Source organism: Panulirus ornatus, chromosome 59, assembly GCF_036320965.1.
Source record: "Panulirus ornatus isolate Po-2019 chromosome 59, ASM3632096v1, whole genome shotgun sequence".
NCBI classification, from domain to species: domain Eukaryota; kingdom Metazoa; phylum Arthropoda; class Malacostraca; order Decapoda; family Palinuridae; genus Panulirus; species Panulirus ornatus.
In genome coordinates, this window is record NC_092282.1 from 15,678,069 (window position 1) to 15,698,340 (window position 20,272).

At 43.3% G+C, this 20,272-nt stretch overlaps 2 protein-coding genes across 2 annotated transcripts in view; both read left to right on the forward strand.

Annotated features, from left to right (window-relative positions):
- Positions 1-4,570, forward strand: part of LOC139767121 (uncharacterized) — a 48,121-nt gene extending 43,551 nt beyond the window's left edge. The window contains 1 exon segment of the mRNA XM_071696130.1: positions 1-4,570. Coding sequence (XP_071552231.1) covers positions 1-146 — 146 coding nt within the window. The 3' untranslated portion in view covers positions 147-4,570.
- A 7,036-nt stretch (positions 4,571-11,606) lies between these two features.
- Positions 11,607-20,272, forward strand: part of kermit (PDZ domain-containing protein GIPC-like protein kermit) — a 172,851-nt gene continuing 164,185 nt past the window's right edge. Inside the window, exon 1 of the mRNA XM_071696135.1 lies at positions 11,607-12,364. Coding sequence (XP_071552236.1) covers positions 12,113-12,364 — 252 coding nt within the window. The 5' untranslated portion in view covers positions 11,607-12,112. The remainder of the gene's footprint in view (positions 12,365-20,272) is intronic.

Consider the following 20,272-nt stretch of genomic DNA (forward strand, 5'->3'; position numbering starts at 1 on the left):
GTCTGGTGTACCAGCGGCAGGGTTGGGTGTGTCGCCGGAGGGAGGTCATGTACAGCAACATCGAGCGAGGCGCCAACACCATCGTCATCGCCGACGAACCCTACTGGGACAATGAGGAATTCCAGGCAGCGGGACCTCACTCATAACTCCGTGGTGGTGATGTCGCTCAAGATGTAGAGAAGCTGTGTGATCGCTCTGGGGGAAAGTATCTAGTTGAATATGTTTATCGTATGCAGATTAAACCCCCCCAAAATGTGTCAGGCTTCAGCACAATTGTATAAAGATCATTATTATGTTTAACTTTCATATTCTTAAGGAAGTAGTTGAAGGACTGATGTTGAAAGTTGGTGTGACTAGCCTCGGGAGGGAATAGTACAGTTAATGTCAGTAATCGTGCAGTATGGAGTCAATGTTGAGGAATGTAAGAAAGTAAATTAAGGAAACTGAAATTTATGTACGTGCTTGATGAATATTCCCACTGACATAGGGTGTGGAATTTACGATTAATCTTTCAGTGAAAATATATACAAAAATATATATAAGTATTCTGTGGGTGAGTCCACTTGCATGTTAAGACTAAGTCATGGCTGACACATCTGTATACCAACGCCTCCATCACACTTGTCTACTGAGTGGTTTTTTCGTTTTTAGATGTATGAAAATATTCTGAACTACAGTGAATGGAGGGAAACGACGTGTTATGGATAAACTGTACAAATCTAGCGGGGATCAGGGCTGACTGACTGGCCCACGGGACACCACCGCTGTCTTCAATGTGGGGGAGGGAAAGGGTTAGATACTTATTAGAATGAACAAGTTAGTAGTACAAATAAGAGGTGGGGAGGTAACGGTGGGTACTCCTTGGGCAGGATATGTGATGGCAGACATTAGGAGAGTGTGAGGACAAGGAGTAGTAAGACACTGTGTGTGTGTGTGCGTGGGGCTCTGGTGCTGCCTCCACCCACACATTGACCGCTTAACCCTCACCTCGCGCCATCACCATAACAACACTCCTCTGGTGCTTCCATATAGATCAAGAGAATCAGATGTACAGTCTCCGCTGAGTACCTAAACGAAGGATGATTTACCCTACTTCATTCTCGGATGATGTAAATTCTTAGGCTGGCCTGGGAAAGTCAAGATAGGAGGGTGGGACTGTAGACACACACACACACACGCCACCTCAGGAATGGTACGAAAGAGCATTAAAGATGGCCGTGGTGCGGACACTCTAGTGGAAACTGAAAAAGTAAAGATTTTGACGAATATGTGTACCAGGAAGTGTTTAATACTTGGCTGAGAATTTGTTTTTCGCTGCAAACTACAAAGGAGCGAAGAGGACACAGCAAATTCAGGGATGGTGTTGTGAACGTGGCCTGTGAGATACACGAATAGAGAGGAAAATATATATCGTAAGGAAATCACGTAAGAAACAACATCCACGTCCCTCTAACCAGGCAGTAACACGCCCCTTTAACCAGCAAAGTGGCTCGTAAATCACTTGGGAATAGATGAGGATAGATGAGATATGAGAACCTACGAAGAGAACAGTGCTTAATGGTTCTCGAGAATGATGAGCGAATCAGAGCGTCGCTGAAGTCAGAGATCGGTGGGTGTAGGGCGGGCTGACCTGTGTACACTGCTACCACAGTCACTACACTGCCGGAGATGCCATCATACCTATGAGACTTACCAGATACTCACGATGTCAGGAAGATTAGAACATCAATGCTGAGTCTGGAGTGATATTCCAGAGCAAGTGCCTCAGGGAGATTCTGCAAGAAAACGTTAACAAAGACGATGGAGATATGTTGTGTGGGGTGGCGGACGAGGTGGTATCAAGCGTTCTTGTGCTTTCTTCCAGTGCATGTGTGAGTCAGGAATGAGGCAGTGAGCTAGGGAACAAGTACAATGTTGTGACGATACGTCTGTGCAAAGATGAAGTTACCGAATTACTTATGAATGTAAACAGTTATGTTAATGTACTGATAGAAGGTGATAAGTCTGGTGGAATGGCAGGTTGATCGTTGGAGGTACTCAGGCTCTGGAGATGTATGACAGCAACAGTTGTTAGCAAACGAAGGTAGATGCAACGTCTGTACTCGGAAAAGTGCACAGTATTCACCAAGTGGAGAGGAGTGAACTGCGGAGTGTTTTGAGGGTGAATGAAGCTGGAGAGAGAAAGCATTCAGGAGGAGAAGGACTAGAAACAGGCAATGAGAAAAGTGGGTACTTCAGAGGTAACATTAGAAAGAGGAACAGGTTAGTTTTGACCTGCGTAGGGGGAGTGTTAGGAAAGGTTGTGGCACGCAATACTAGCAGAGGAGTGCCATCAGAAAAAGGTAGAAAGAATGGTAAATGTAGGGACTTTGTGTGTCAACAGTGATGTGTTAAAGTGGGTGACGCAGAAACTGCAAGAGTGTAAGAAAGTCTAAAACTGAGTCAATATCAATAGATGGCACAGGGCTGAGTTTGACAATAACAGAAGCAGTATGGCAGAGTTTGACAGTAGCAGAAGAAATATAACAGCATTTGACACTAAGAGAAGGACTATGGCAGTGTTTGATTGTAACAGGAGGTATATGGCAATATTCACCAGTAAAAGAAAGGATATGACAGCTTTTGACAGTAAAAGAAGGTACATAGCAGTGTTTGACAGTAACCAAAGGAATATAGCAATGTTTGACTGTAACAGAAAGAATATGGCAGTGTTTGACAAAATGAGAGAGTATTAGTGCAGAAGAAAGGTGTGGTTAAGTGGTGTTTGGCAAAAGTCAAGGTTTATGAATATCTGAGAATGTTTTTTTTTTTTTTATAAGAAAATGGAAGAGACGGTGGGATACGGGTGCGTTTAACGGTTGGCAAGTCTTCGAGCTCCAAGGAAAGTCAGTGAGGGATAACATTGCAAACCGTAGGTGCTACATACTTCAACCTACTGGGACGAATGGCAATTGATAACGTGCATCCAGTAATGAAATGTAAGAGTACGAGAGGTGGAGAAGGATTCTTTTGAAGACTTAAATGTGGAATAACAAGAACGGAACTTGCAGTTAAATTCAAGTGTTACAAAATATAGTTTACTGTAAATCCCATGAGTTACAAAACATACCTTACTGTAAACTTCAAGAATTAGAAGACATAGTTTACTGTAAACTTCAAGTGTTACAAGACATAGTTTACGGTAAACCTCAAGTGCAAAGAGCATAGCTTGCAAACACGTGTCCAGTGCTACAAGTCAAAGCATACAATAAACCTCAAGCGTTGAAAGACATAGTTTACAATAAAAGTTGTGTGTTACAAGACACAGCTTAACAGTAAACCTCAAGTGTTACAAGACATAGTTTACAGTAGAAGTTGTGTGTTACAAGGCAGCTTACAGTAAACCTCAAATGTTACAAGACATAGTTTACAGTAGAAGTTGTGTGTTACAAGGCAGCTTACAGTAAACCTCAAGTGTTACAAGACATAGTTTACAGTAAAAGTTATGTGTTAAAGGCAGCTTACAGTAAACCTCAAGCGTTACAAGACATACTTTACGGTAACAGTTGTGTTACAAGACATAGCGAAACAGTAAACCTCGTGTTACAACACAAAGTTTACAGTAAAAGTTGTGTTACGAGGCAGCTTACAGTAAACCTCATGTGTTGCAAAACGAAATTTACAGTAACTTCACGTAGATATTAAGTCTGACACCTTGAACAATATTCTGATCGAACAAAAAGAGTGATAAATATAGAGACGATGCCACAGTGACTCCAAGACCAGTCTACGGTAACTCCAAGACCAGTCTATAGTGACTCCAAGACTAGTCTACGGTAACTCCAAGACCAGTCTATGGTGACTCCAAGACCAGTCTACGGTAACTCCAAGACCAGTCTATGGTGACTCCAAGACCAGTCTACGGTAACGCCAAGACCAGTCTATGGTGACTCCAAGACCAGTCTACGGTAACTCCAAGACCAGTCTATGGTGACTCCAAGACCAGTCTACTGTGACTCCAAAACCACTCTGCAGCATTCTACGAAAATAGATCTCAAACGAGTCTCTCCATATGTCATTAACTTGAGCAGGTACATCATGCCTGATGAAAATGTCCAGTGAAGGATTACACAGACGCACCATCAACCATCCAAACATCTCGGTGTAAAAATGGCAAAATCTCTTGAGACTTGACCATTCCAGTAGAAGGAAGTGTTACCAGGGGCCTCAATGGCGTCATACCTCCGTCATCGTCAGCAGTAGCACCTCCTGTGCCACCCTCCAGGGACGCTCCACTGGTGTGCAGGTGCGCGCGGGGGTTTGTATGTGGGATTCGTAGATGTGTAAGGAAAGGTTCAAAGAGTATATGAGCAACGGGAGGTTCCTACACTCCTTGTGGCTCTGCCATAAGAAACACTGGAGTGTTTACTTAATATTTATACCTTTACCGCCTTTACTGTGTAATGAACATTTATACCTTAGTCTTAATTGTGAAAATACTAGACATATGAATTAAGTTATCTAATTTTAAGGCCTAGTGTATATTACCGGTGATTCATCCGTATTTTCAGAATAAGAACATATACAAGAATTTGTGTATTTTTCTATATCGAGATCTTTTCCCCCTGTAAACAACTAGAAAGAAACGCCGATAACTTCGTCAACGTATTAGAAGACCATCTTCCAACCACCTGAGGTCTTATGTATAAACCGGTACGACATATATATGAAACCCATCATCTGGAACACAGCCACATGACGCTCCAGTCCCCTGGCGGATGTTGAGGCATTTCAGCTCATGGTTAACGCTACAGTAGTCATTCCAGCCACCATTCCTCAACAAACAGTCTCCTGCCCCTGCCTCTCCCACCATATATCATCATAAAGTCTCACAAATGTTATAAGCAAACATGTAATCAATAACCGCCCCTGCTGCTGCTGCAGCATGTCCAGCACTCGAGTGCTCCCTCCTGCCATCAGGAGGTGATCTCGTGAAGGCAAAATAAAGAAGGATCGTGAGACGTTGATTCCTATCACCTGTACCAGCATGAGACCTGCTGAATCTGAGCACAGTGTACGTACAGTAAGTCTCAAGGACACGATAGTCCGATCTCATGAGCTGTACACTGGTGTGCATTTGAGAGTCTTGAACATGATGGTAAAACTCTTGAATAGGAACATCACGACCATCGGGTATGAGGATGTGTGACATGACCAACCCTTAAGTGGTCAGGTTAAAGGTTAGGTCATCACACCCCAAGCTCCTGAACTCCCTAGACTACTGGAGAATATCGTTTAGAACATCTATTCAGTGTGTTGTTCTCCCTCAAATGTCTTCCCCCTTTTATATTCTGCAAATATTTTTTCCCTTCGTGTGGACAATGTAGAACACCATTGATGGATCTGATTCTTTTTCCCATTAATGGATATGATTCTTTTTTCCAATGATGGATCTGATTCTCTTTCCCATTGATGGATCTAACCCTTTTTCCCATTGATGGATCTGATTCTCTTTCCGGTCAACGCACCATCACTCGTGATCCTTCCATTAACCCTTATATTCTGCTGAACACCCTCTGGCCAGAACGTTCCCCTAACAGTACTGCTTCCCTAGGAGGCCTGTTGACTAACGCCTCGTCAATTTCTCTCACATCTCCAGCCTCAGCCTCCACTCACGACACCGCCTCACAGGAGGAGCCAAGTGTGTTGATGTCAACACCCGCACGCCTGTTGCTCGCCTCGTCGGCTTAAAAATTTAGACTTTGACGTCAGCTGACACAAGGCCAGTTTCCCTTATTTCTCCAACTGCTCTCCACAGTCACCCTTCGACTGTCTATATTCCTCATAAGAGGATGTGACGTCCTGCCATCCTTTCAGTTGAGGTCCTCTACTCAGTAGACTTTCTATTTACACCTTAAGGTAGGATTGAACTCCTCCCACACAGATACTGTGTGATTAATCTTTGTGTGTTACAGGGAGGGAGTATTATACTCGTGTTGCCCCGTCTTCTTAACCTTGTATATGTATACAATGTATTTACTCCACAATGTATTTACTCCTATGTATGTATGTGATTACTACTTCTGTGTTACAGGGAGAAAGTTGTACACTAGTGTTGCCCCATCCCTTAATTTTGCGTATATATTCCATGTCTTTACTCATGTATGTATGCACACACACACACACACACACACACACACACACACACACCAGTCTAGGCCAGATACCCACTAATCGACCAGCCCCGTGGGGAGGATGAACACCTGTGTTGGGCGAAGGCCGACTGCCGTACCCAGGATTCGAATCTACGAGGGTCCAGCCCTGAGCTGGCCCATACTGACTTATTTGTGTGTGTGTGTGTGTGTGTGTGTGTGTCTGTGTGTAAGGGTGGGGGTTTGGGGTGGGGGGAGATGGGAAAGGAATTGCAACCACCCACAGTTTCCAATATCAACAATCTGAATCAAATTATGAACCAATCTCACCGCAACCCAGACCGTCACGTCTGCTGCACTACCAACACTCTGCATCTGTTTTCCACCTCCTGTCCATCACGACACAGCAGCAACACCGTCTGACTCAACTCTTGATCACGTATCCTTACTGACCACGCCTCCTCTGGCTAAACCCGCCTTCAAGTCAATGATCGGCACTAGGATAGTGCTAACTGGATCATCATTGCACCCATTCCCAAATTCCTTGTGTCAGACTAGTGTGGGAGAACGCTAGTGATACAGACAGAGGAGTGGAAGAGATGGGGATAATATTTCTCAAACACTTTTGGTTACGAAAACCATGGGTTTAAGAGAGGCTGTCGAGACAAGGATTTTGCACTAAGATAATCCGTACAGAGAAAACTGGGGAAAAGGAGGAAAATCCAAGGAGCATTTATGATTCCAAGAAGATATAGAGAAAACTGGGGAAAAGGGAGAAAAATCCATGCAGCATTCATGGATTCAAACAAGATATAAAGTGAACAAGAGAACTCTCTGGGAGACATCTGATTCCATAGGTGGTGCATGGAAGACTTACGAATGATGGTATGATCTTTTGCAGTACAGGTCATACATGTGTGAGGGTAGGTGGTGGTTTGAGTGAGTGGTTTATAATGTGTGTGTGTGTTTAGCATGGATGGTGTCACCGTGGTTATCTAAAGTGTTCTTTTATGGATGTGGCATTACGTGAGGGGAGAGCGAGGTTGGGTGGTCATGTTGTGGTAGACAGCAACGGAGATATGGAAGTCTTACTGTTGCTGCATGTTGATGATGCTGCTGGTGTTGGCTACATCAGAGGGAGAGTTGGACGGGATAATGGGCAGGTTCGATGATGTATGATGGAGGATGAAAGTGAATGTGAATAAGAGTAAGACGCTAATTTTTCAGTGGGAGGGATTAGTGTTGTGTAAGTGTGTACAGTGAAGGACGGAAATTACTGATATATGTTTCGACTTTTAGAAGTAGAGTTCAGTGTACATGGGAGGTGGGTAGATCTGAAAAGCGTGTCAGTTCTTGTTTGCTCGTGTTACGACGCTGGTGGAAGGGTCGAGTGAGAAACTACAGAAGTTGGTCTGTGAGTGCAGGAGAGCTTGTGAGGGGTGAGAGTTTAGAGCTAATGTAAATATGATTAAGGCTATCAAGTCTCGTCGGAGAGAGAGAGAGAGGGAGAGAGAGAGAGAGAGAGAGAGAGAGAGAGAGAGAGAGAGAGAGAGAGAGAGAGAGAGAGAGAGAGAGAGAGATTCGAATGTGACGTTTGAATGGTGAAAACCTGGAGAATCTTTTTTTTTTTTTTTTTTTGGCGCCTGGGAGTTGATGGAAACATGGAAGCTATGGGAAGCCATAGAGCGGTTTTGGGCTTGGACGCTGTCTGTTAGGGCGAATATGGGTATGCTGCATGGTTAAGTAATCCGACGGTGCTGTGTGGATGTGAAGTGTGGACCCTAGGCAAAGTGTGGAGAAGGGTGGAACGTGTTGGAAATGAAATGTGTGAAGACAATGTGTTGTGTGTGAAGGGTTGATCGAATAGAAACTGATAGGGTTAGAGAGAGGTGTAGTAGTAAAAAGAGTACTATGTTTAAGAGAGCTGAAGAGGGTGCTCTGAAATGGATTGAACATATGGAGAGGATGAGTGAGGAGAGGTTGACTCCAGAGGAACATATGTAGAAAATGGATGGAACTAGGAAAAGCAGGGAGCCGAGTAAGTGAACGAATAGAGTGAAAGATATTTTAAGTGATCGGGTCTTGATCATGCAGGAGGGTGTGAAGCGTGCATAGGATGGAGCGAATTGGATTGATATGGTATACAGGGGGCAACGTGCTGTCAGCGAACTGCACCAGGGCATATGAAGCTGTCAAGGGAAACATAACAGCTAGAAAGTGGATGTGAGTAAATGAAGCCATTTATTCGTTATTCCAAGCACTACCTCGCCTGGCAGGAAACGGCTGACGATTATACGAATAGAAAAATCATACTCGTTCACCGTGTTACCAGACTCTACCCGCGAAGATCATATCATCGTCGGCAGACGAAAAGGAATAAAGTCTCATCAAGGAACATCTCACTTCAAAGGAGTATACCACTTCCTTGTTACCGCTAGAGCTTCTTGCCCGACGACCTGCTTCTATGGATGAGCTCCACAGCGCTAAGGAAGCCAGCCACGCCCGGAGGGAGTTTGGGGGGCATAGGTCTATGCGCAAAGCGAAATTGTGTTTGTCTTTGTGTGCAGTTGATGCAGAACGCACACTTGAGGAGAGTGTTCTGTATCTTCATTGGAAAATTCGCATCCTGGGCATGAGGTTCTTGTATAATGGTGAACAGATGAATGTTGGAGAGGGATGAGTGATGCACAGACGAGAAAACCTAACCCGTCTGTGTCTCTGGAGCATGATTTCAGGCGTGTGTATGTCTAGCGTAGTGAAGGGTGAGGGGAGAGGAGGCAGTGGTCTAGTGCTGGACGAGTTGTGATTTACGTAGAGGCAGCTTTATGTTTGTTGGGGTAGGGGGGTATGTGCAAGTATAGGCTGCTGAAGTACGAGGCAGGGGTGGGCTCTTTACTTCTGCTGAGGGGTTAGGGGTTGGTTGTAAGACGGTTGGGATGGGAGTTGGTCTACGTAGTTCTGGTGCGAAAAATCGAGTGCTCAGCGTCTTGATGAAATGGGTTTATGTAGCAAAAATATTTTGGATTTCATTCTATTGATGTTCAATGTTTGAAGTTACAAAGCACCAGGAGATTTTTGTGGGTGATTTTGCTTTGTGTCTTGTAGTTTTACTAAGTTTGGTTTTGGAAAGTTGAATAACCAGGCAGGAGATACGTGCTTCAGATGGAGCGGAATGGGTCAAAGACTATCGCAATTTAAAAGCTGATTTCCTTCTCATTTTTTGAGCCTTTCAATAGTACTTAAATTTTCCTATTTTTGTTTTGTTTTGTTTACTTTTTCTTTCATTTTATCCAAACCCATTGAAGTGCTTTAAGCGATATTTCATCCGTTCATCCGATATATATACCTAATTTTCCACTCATTTTATCATTCACGTGTATCTGATGATCATCCTAATATACTTTTATAACACAACATTATGATCAAGAAAAAAAAAAAAGAATCTATAGATAAAACTGTTTAGTCGGGTAAATCGGTTTCGTTAGGCATAATATGACCCAAAGTAACGTTTTCTATATCACTTTACAAAAGAAGAATTATCTTTAAGGTATACTCCGGTAATCTCTTTCAACATCTCCAGAGAACTGGGAAAATTTCCCGCTGAATAGAGAATTGACTCAGTCAACAAAGGGCTGGGTCTCTCTTGATGACCGTTTCATATAATTTTGATATAAAAAAGGAAGAAATTGACCATAATGAACGGGTGTTATTTGTTTTCGAAACCATGCATGATGCTTCTAATATTCGATCTAATCTTAATTAATTCTAAAAGGTTTTGCTACAAATACAGTAAAATTTATTCTGCAATTGAAAGACTTGGTACTTTCTCATTTTGAGGACGAATATCACATCTATAAACTCAATGGTATAGTCTATTGTACCTGTGACCATCTTTCAAACAATATTAAGTTTGTCAAGCATGCAGATAGGTATGAAAAGAAGGACATTACCAAACCAAGAAAACAAAGCTAACGTCATATAATTAAATATTATTTAGTAGCACATTTCAGGTGGATCATAGCTTTATTAACCATTAGGGATACACTGATAGGATTTTCGTCGACAATGATGTGAGAAGTGCCACGCTCATATAGTAATGCAGATTACCATAGATATATCTTAGGTCCTGGTACTTATCTAAGCTGTTAAACCTTACAATACAAACAATATAACAATGACGGACATTACGAAGAATTTTAAAAACCTAAGCAATTCAACAACGATCAAGGAAAAAGAAAATATTTTTTTCTTTAAAAGTATTTCATATATTATACCTTTGAAGATGATTTCATAGATTCATATTTTAGAGAATCATTGGCAAGCCGATTCATCTGGAAATTACGTACTTATATGAACTGAAGATTGTTCAGTCATGTGTGATTGTGTTTGAAAGAATGTACCTGACGTTTTTGTTCAGATGACCCCTGGTGTCAACATTATTACAATAAAATCTATTTTAGTGTTTCAAACTACTATATCATAAGAAACGAAAACGTTATTTTCCACTTTGTAACAATGACGAACTCTGTGCAACTTTCATGGTAGAGCTTCTGGTCAAAATGCAGCTGTAACTTGACAGAAACCTGTATGTACAAAGGCACGAAAATTATCATATCTCTCATTGCTTATGTCTGATGATGAGTCAGTGACAAGAACATTCTACCAGCTGATAAAGCCACTACGTTTACTAATAATCATTACTGCAATAACCTAAAAGAATGGTGTCATTAGTAACACCACAGTAACCTTCCAAATCTGGACTAGTCCCCCTACAGACACCCGAGTGAACTCACGGTCACTTTAACAGGGATAACTTCACCAATTTGTTTAACATACGTACGCTACATGTTGTTATATGATACCAGTTAAACGATATAAGAAAAAGACTCGTTACATTATGTCCGAAATTTTAGCAATGAAGGGAAGATTCAAGGTGGCTTGTGTCCTGTTGCCACCGACACTGGTATGGCAGACTGCAGGAGAAGGGCGGCAGGAGATGCCAGTCTGAGAGGTGACCGCCGTACTGACACACCGTTATACGTCTGGTACACATTGGCTAACAACATCTTTAGGCTCGGGTGCACCAGGAAATGGATACGATTGATAAATATGACGAGGACCAGGAACGCAAGCGGTAGTGACAGCCGCTTGATAAGAGCAGACATGATAAGCAGGAATATTTGAACTGCGCAGGGAGTGACGTAATAGGTCGTCCCCGTTATTAAACAATGACGCCATGTTCCCACTGCACAATTCACAAGCTTCCATTGTATTTTAGAATCCATCGATAAACAAGGTATATAAGGAATCATTAGTGGCCATCTAAAAATCGAACTTAAAACCCTACTTCCCCGTTCAGTGATTACGAGTGCAAAAATTTCCGACAAGTGACTTAACAACCAAGAAATGTACCAAGCACACAACTGCATCACCATAATGATATAAGAAGAGTGAAGTAGAGAGGACGTAGTGTTACCTGGGGAGCTGTGCAGGGAGGCAAGCCTCGCCTCCCGCCACACCTGCTCCACACTACAGACATCTTTATTTATTTCACTAAGCAACGCTCAAATTTCAGAACACTTTGGCCAGAGAAGGGATAGTAATCTAAGACGGTGAATACTACGTAGAATCTTGGTAGTTAAACATTTATATCACTGAAGACTATATAATGTTGTATTACAGATACATTAACGTAATGATAGCATTAACTGGTGACAGTGGTACTGTGTGAGAGTGGTTGTGAGCGGTAGCATTGGGAGAGTGACCGGCAGAACACACCGGAACTCCGCCCTGCCGCGACCGCCCGACAGTCAGTCAGTGTGAGGCCACCAGTGTTGATGTACATCGTACCCGACTGTCCGCTCCTGCACTAGTGGTACTGCTACAGCTGTTATCGCTCCGTCGTCAGTTAGTGAGAGTGAGGCGCCAAAGAGCGCATGTGTGATAGTGTACACGGCCCCGCGCCAGACGCGTGACCCATCATGCCACTGTTCAAGCCTAGAAAACGTGAAGATGGAAGCAATGGTGTAGACGACATGCACGCCCACCACCCTACTAGCAGGCCGCCCACAAATGGCCACACGACGCCCCCAGAACCGACCGTTACACGGCCAAAGCTAGTATTCCACTGCCAACAAGCCCATGGATCTCCTACAGGCATCATCTCAGGCTTCACAAATGTCAAGGAACTTTACCAAAAGATCGCCGAGTGCTACGATATCCCCACGGAGGACGTAAGTACCGTTAACACCCATTACGGACTCGTGGTTGTTTCTCACTAGCGCTCCAACCCGCACATCTCAACACCGAGTCCACTTACTGCAGCAGGTTTGTCTCGGTGCTGTTCAATGGGAACTTTGACGGCAGTCGGGTGCAAGCCAAGGCGCTCATTCTTTCCAGGTGCACGGAATGCTGGTATTTGATCACATTTGTCATTTCTTTATGTGTATCATCAGTTGTGCACGTGTACACCGACCATCAAACCCATCAAATATTGGATTTAACTATCAATATTTAGTCCAAGTAGTTGCGATTACTAAGGTAGGGGATGGTAGGCGGAATGTGGGGAGCGAATGTGGGACGTCACGAGACAGTAAACTTTAACGAGTTCACGGGTCGAAGTTTGGCGACACTTAGTCCCGTATGAATAAAAAGCATCAACCAAATGATCTCTGGAAGGTTAATAATGACTGTTTAGGGAATATGGTCAATTACTTTGCAACCGATCTTTCGTAATGTTTCCCCAGAGAATATATCAGTAGTGGCCAGGAGCCTATCGTGTGCTTTAACCTACTGCTTGAGCTCCGCTGTTGTATCGCGCGGTATCCATTCTGTTTGCATTAGCTTCACTTCTTGCTTGTTCACTGGGTCGTTTAACGATGAATTTGTTTTAAATGTAATAGAAATACATTTTTACGTGTATTTGCATGGCTGTTCTAGGAAGATCATATCAAGGCATCATAGCTTACGGCGTGACCTTCGTCATGCATCAGACGTAATTATTTTGGACACCTTTTGTCACTTCGTTGATGTAAATAATGATACATAACGAGTGATTTCTTCAGACTTTGGTGGTCAGCTTCATTTACTGCGTTGTCGTATTCCAGTGTATGAATCCAGTCGGCCAGGTTTACCGTCACTTCCAGTGAGGTTTCACAAGGCCACTTTTCGTCGCAGCTCGAGCAACAACTGAAAACTACCAAGCACAGTTACCTGCGTCACACTGGCCGATGCATTTCCCTCCAGCAGTACCGCATGGCTACTAGTACCTTTAGAAACTAGTTTAGCAACCAGTGGGTGGCCTTAGTTGATGACCTTCGTGGCTCTAAGCACCACACTTGAGCATGCTGTTGACGGATTTGTAAACCATGGAGCACAGGGAATAGCTACGAACCATTATAGTTTGTAATGTAGAAACCTTAAGGAGCACTGGTTGTAGAAATTGTAGGGAACAATTTGTGGCTGTAGAAACATTACAGTATAAAGTTTGTATATAAGACCCTATAGAATATAAAATTCGTAGTTGTAGGACCCTGAGAATAATCAAAGTTCTTGGCTGTAGAACCCTAAGAATATAAAATTTGTTGCTGTAGAACCCTTGAAATAAAGTTCTTTACTGTAGGACCCATAGAATATAAAGTTTTGCTGTAGAACCCTTGGAGTAGTAAAAGTTCTTTACTAGAACCCTTGAAATATGAAGTTTGTTGCTGTAGAACCCATAGAATCAAAGTTTTTGGCTGTAGAACCCTCAGAATGTAAAGTATAACTTACTGCACACACAATGTTCATAGAACATGTTAGTGAATAGCTAAAAAATCCGTACGGTGCAACCATGACAGCTGAACCCATTGGATACAGTAGTATGAAAGTAGAACCCCTGTTCTACAAAAGCAAGTGACGTTCGAATCTAGAATGTAGGAGCAGAGCACCGAGTACAAAAGTCCGATAACACAACCTTCAGGGTATACAAAGGAATTCAAACCAACAAATCACTGGATCCTTTTGAAGGCTTTTATTTTATAATCTCAGGGTACAACATCCTTTGGCTGCAGAGTCCACACTCCACACAGGGTATAACAGTCTGTTGTGTTAGAGCCACCTGATGGGTACAGCAGTTGTAAGAATATTGTACAAGGCTGGCTGTAGAATCCACAGTGAGGTGTAGAATTCCAAAGGTACCTCAGACAGGTGTAAACAGGGTACAACAGTCAATTGTAGCCTGTATAGAACCGAAGGTGCAACATTAGGAAACTAGAACCCACAATTTTACATCAGTGGACGTAAAACTCGGGTTATAACAGCCAGTTACAGTACAACCCACAGGATACAATAACCAGTGTGGTTAGTAGAAGCCAACTTAAACTACAGATGCCCCAATGCTGGAACGCAAAGATGGCTGACTGAGCGACCTTTTACCTGGCTTAGGCTGGTGTGTTTGTGTGCATACATAAATAGGCTTAGGCTGGTGTGTGTTTCTGTGCATACATAGGCTTATGATGCGTGTTTCTGTGCATTTATACAATGTAGTAAAGACATATATGCAAGTTAATAGATGCGGCAACACGAGTGGAAAACTCTCCCTCCCCAAAGATATAAGTAGCAATCACATGAGATCCTTGGGTATTTCTGTTATTGACAATGTACACCGATGTGCTACATGCGAGTATCTTGGATTTTTTTGTGGCGCCTTGAAGTGCATCTGCATGGATACTTTTGGCAAACATTGGTAAAGGAGCACACAGTAAATACCGAAGGCCTTCTCCGCCATACCTAATTCTGTACGAAGAGTCAGTTAGGATACCAGGATTGCATTATCGAAAATGACACGAGCAAACGTCTTTCATTTTGTTGTCGAAGTTTAGATATTGATGTAGGGTATTACACCCGGTAGATGTTACATTCCTGTTTGTAGGTCATAATGATAAAGCCTACTGTGTTGAGATAGCAGAGGCTTGCAGCCCCTACACCTCTGGTGACGTCGAATTAGGCTTTATCCTCTGATCATCGTAGCCTCAGTTGATTTACAAAGAGCCCTGTAGTTACAAGTGATATCAAGATTTTTTTTTTCATTTCCATGAAAAAGGACAAACGAAGGAGGTAAAAATTCAGGGTGATTACGTCTTCCGTCAATCACGTCAGTATATAGTATATCGCGCTGCCTTTCTCAGCCTGTTGGAGGGGGTGCAAGCGGTCGGTGTGCGCGTCCCGCGCGGTGCCGTTGTCGTTGTGGTCGCCAGACACCCACTGACCCAAAATTTCCCCTGAGGCGAGCATGTGATGGCTAGCATACGGCATGTTTTACCGTCAACCATCTGTCTTTGATAGTGCACAAGCTTGATTCATCCTCCTATTCTTCCCGAAATTTCCGTTGAAAAGGAAAGATATCCCGTTATGTGCAGTTCGTTTATAAACTTTGGTTGTCTGACATAACCAACTCGAAGTAAATGATATTAGGCATAATCTCCAAGGCTCGTCACAGGACAGACGTTTTAGATTTTCTCCAAGGGCGAAACAAATATTTTTTGTTTTGTTTTTATATTCATATATCGGGATGGGTAAAGTGTTTACGTTTTAAACTGAAAAACAATGTGTGGAGCCTTTAGTAGACTTAAAAGGAACAAACTCAGATGATACAGAAGTTGTTTTCTGAACAAATCATTAGCTCACAATATGTCACGGACGCTTCCATCATGTGGTTTCTGAGACAAGACACGACCTAGGAAGCATCTTCCCTGAGGGAGACAACTTGATTGGTTTTGTATAGTTTAAGGAACTCATTGAAAACAGTTTGCTTAGTTTTCGTTAAAGGTTTTGGAGGTAAAGTAAAAATATCAAGCAACTTATATCTTACAAATTGGCCTTGGAATTATAGCAGTTGAGAGCCTATCCAAACATGAAGCAGTAGGTGTGAATATTTGAAACTCAGCTTCAAATGATATACGTAACGTGCCTTAGAACTAGGCAACTAAGAGAGACGTGAGCACGGGGCTGGAATCCCTCCTATATTATTACTTTCTAAAACTAAGAACTGACGGAGGAAAGTTTGAATTTTTCCTCCTAAGTTTCAGTTGCCTTTTCCTCTGGCGGGAAGCGCGCAGGTGTAAACTCATCTCTCATGATGGTTGTATACGTGATGGCTAGCAATCTTAAGCCAGTATGTAGAGAAGACGTAGATGCGGGTGTGGAGCGAGACAGGTGGCAGACAGGGAGGTGCTCTTCCTGAGGCCGTTTGGGTCGCACGTCAGAGTCGAGACTCTTCATCACGGTCGAAGGATACCCCTTAGGAACCAGCCCACGGTGTCATGGCCCTTCATCACACTGGTAGGTTACCCGTGAAGGAGTGGCCCTCAGTGTTATGACCCTTCGACATAGCAGTGGGTTACCCCGTAGGGAGTAGCCCTCAGTGTCATGATCCTTCAACACAGCGAGGAGTTACCCCTGCAGTAAGCGTCGGTCAGTGTCATGACCCTTGAACACAGCGGGAAGTTACCCCGCAGGGAGCGGAGCGCCATTTGTTATGAGTGACTCAACATGGCTACCTGCCAAGCCCAGAGATGCTGTTAACATATATCCTGGAAGTTTAATAGTAGCGGTATCATGGATGCGACAGGACCCAAGTCTTGCATAAGTTCACTAGTGATAGATAACAGATGAGGTGTAGCGACCGGTGGGAAGTGGTGCGGTCGGCGGCCGTTGTCGGCGGTGGGCAAGGACCTGGATGTACCAGCCCTGGCCTGCCGGAGGCAGTTTGTTCCTTCGCCCTACCATGCCTCGCCGTCCTAACACCTTAATTATTAAATCAAGATCATTTGTTGCTGGAGATACCTTGTAACGTAGTTATTGCCGTCCATATATTTGTATTATATTTCCCTAAAACCTGTCTTTAAATCAAATAAAAACAGCATTATTGAAATTTTATCTTTTCAGTGCGGTAATTGCTGAGTTTAGTGGCCTGGGGACTTGGATTGTGGAACTACAGTGTTTTTTTTAATTTGGTTTACGATTCTGAGAACAGAACAAAAACTGAAGGAAGTGATGTTTACTTTTTTATCCACCGTTAAACGTTAATAGCGAGGGCTACGAAGACCAAGGAAAACATAACGTTATTAACGTAAAAGTAGGAGAAACATTTCCAGAAATCAACCTAACCTATGAAATCTTTCTCGTACAACGAAGGTTTACCATGATTTTCAGTTTTAGCTGAAATATACCGATGACGTTGTTGTCTGCCTCCCTCTTCATGCTAATGAAAAATGTTGGCCGGAACTCCTTATTTACGTTTCAGCATTGCGCACGGACCTCCCAACATGTGAATGTACAAATATCGAAATTTAAATAAATGTCATCTGCCGGGGAAAGTTAGGTGTGATTATCATAGGCTCTGTTGGTCTGTAGAAACGTTACAACTAATTTTAGTAACTGTTTCACCTGTTTTACAGTAACTAACCCATGTATTTCCTGATCCTCACAGTCCTTATCTGTTGTCGTAGGATAAGAAAAAAGGTTATATTACAACAGTTCTACTTCCGTTTTTACTACGTTAAGATAACGTAATGTAGATCCCCGCTTCAACGTATGTTAAGTCTGTGTCCATGCTATCTGTTGAGTTTTATTGGACATCACGTAAATGGATGTGTAGTTCCATCATGGAAGGGGACCTGCAGTGCCATCATTGTATGGGGACGTGATACTCTTCCACCATACACATCAGGCAGGTCAGGGGCGTCCACAGCACTTATCAATTAGGGCATACGTGTCCACAGCACTTATCGCTGGGATCGAACGTGTTCATATTACACATCAGGGGCTCATACGTGTGTCAACACTCAGGATTTTTGGTCAGATGTGTCGCACGTTTTGAGAAGAGCCAGTTAACTTACTCATGCATGGATGGCTACAGCCGAGCGCCATTCTGCCTACCATTCCTCCTTGACGGTGAAGTCTGGTGGTGGCTAGCAAGGTTGTGCGCCATCTTGGCTGACTCATCCCACGGTCAAGAATACTTGGAGACTGTGTGAGGTGCGCTGGTGCAAGCTGCTGCCAGGGGACGAGGTCACTCCAGTGTACACCAAAGTGCAAGGTTCAAGTGCAAGTGTACGGATATATATATATATATATATATATATATATATATATATATATATATATATATATATATATATATATATATATATATATATGAAATCTAAGTTACATTTTTGCAACAAGTGCTCTTGTCAGATAATGGTATGTATATATGTGTGTGTGTATAACCTCACAGAATTATCAGCACACGAGTCATAGCCTATCATCCGCACATGAACCTGTACAAACAGATGTATATCTGATAAACGAGGTGCTAATGGTCGAGTGGTGCCGTAGTGTCCATTCCTCCCGCTGTCACCTGATGGTGTCAATATTGATCGAGAATGTCGAAAATTGTTGCCTGTTGTCAGACCTCGATGATGACTTCACTGAAACGTAGGCGACCTACGGCATTTTCTACAACTTAATTCTCTATTTCCCCCGGCTGGGTTAGGCCCAGCAAGGTTGAAGTCAACTTTCTCTGGCGGTAAAGTTACGTGCTTAGCCCTAAGCTTGTGGTGTTTACACGGGCTTATATCACCACAACAGACTATATGTATACGGTGGGTGAGCCTGAAGAGGGAGTATGGTGTATTGGGTTTCTGAAGTCTGGTAGTGATCTCTGAGCAAGCAGGTCGGCCTAGGAGAGTGGAAGTGGAGGAACGAAACGTTGATTGGGTGGCGAAGCTGTGCACCCCAACCGGAGGTCAGGTCACATGGTGGAGGAGAGGTAGCTTACCTCACGGACGCCAGGGCAGAGGTCACCAGGGTCAGGCTACATAGTGTAAGGGGTTAGAGGCTGGGCACGCTATGTGGGTCCCCGGTAAGGCATGGGTTCAAGCTACACTGCATCAAGGAGGAGGCAAGCCTCTTTATGTTGGCCCTCCGTAAGACCAGGGTTCAGGCTACACAGTGTGAGGGGATGGAGGCAGGACACACTGTGTAGGCCCTCAGTGAGGCCAGGCCTCAGGCCACACCGTGTGAGGGGGGTGGAGTCAGGGCACATTATGTGGGCCACCAGTAAGGCCAGGCCAGGGGGTCAAGTTACACAGGGAGCGGTTCGGGTATGAGATGAGAGTCTACGATGTTGGTAAATAAATGATGGAATATTCTGAGCTTAAGGATAAAAACTTTCCAACAATGATACGTTCGCGTGCGCAAATACACACACATACACACACACACACACATACACACACACACACACACACACACACACACACACACACGCACACACACACACACAAACGAAAGGGAGAAATTACTTGAGATCTCAGCATGGGTTCAGAGGGAAAAGGACTTTCATAATAAATATTTTTAAAGACTTTTCCATGATAGTGATAACATTTGGCTAAAGATAAGGTTTGAACTGGTGGTTGTGTATATCTGGACTGACGGAAAGAATTTGACACCGTATCCCGCAGCAAGTATGTAGATCAACTGGATTTCTAGGATGGGCAAAGCTCTTCAATAAACGAATAGGTAACAGTAGGAACGGACCATCTAAGATGACAATTGGTGGAAACCCGATCGAGTGTCTCCTCCTTTAGATATCTGGGTGACTCAGTCCCATGTGCTGCAGCCAGTGTGCAGTAACTAAATCGACAGTGCACAGAGAGAGATCAGAGCTGTTGCAGGGCACAACCCAAATTATGGTGCAATTAACCGAATTGTTAAAGTGATGTACTTAGTTTAAATTAGGTCCCTAATAGATTGCCTCGAACCAGTTTTGGTCGTACTCAACAGCAAAGGTATCAGCAGACTTGAAGAATATACAAAATCAAGCCTTATGAATCTTACTTGGCTGCCCGAAGGCCACTAAAGTACTCGACATGCAGAAAGAACTTGGTATTGCCAGCACTGAAGCCAGAATTCTTGAAATCAATCTTGTGATAAACTGAAACTTCTGTGCGGTGATCCAAATAGTGTTGTCGTCTCTAAAGAAATGTTAAACCTTTTATGTTATGGCACAAGTGAATCTAAATGGCTCCAACCACATGACAAGGTTTGGAGTACATCATCTGTATGAAATTAGGAAGCAGCAGCATTTCCTGCCTCCCTGGCAGATAACTCCCTTT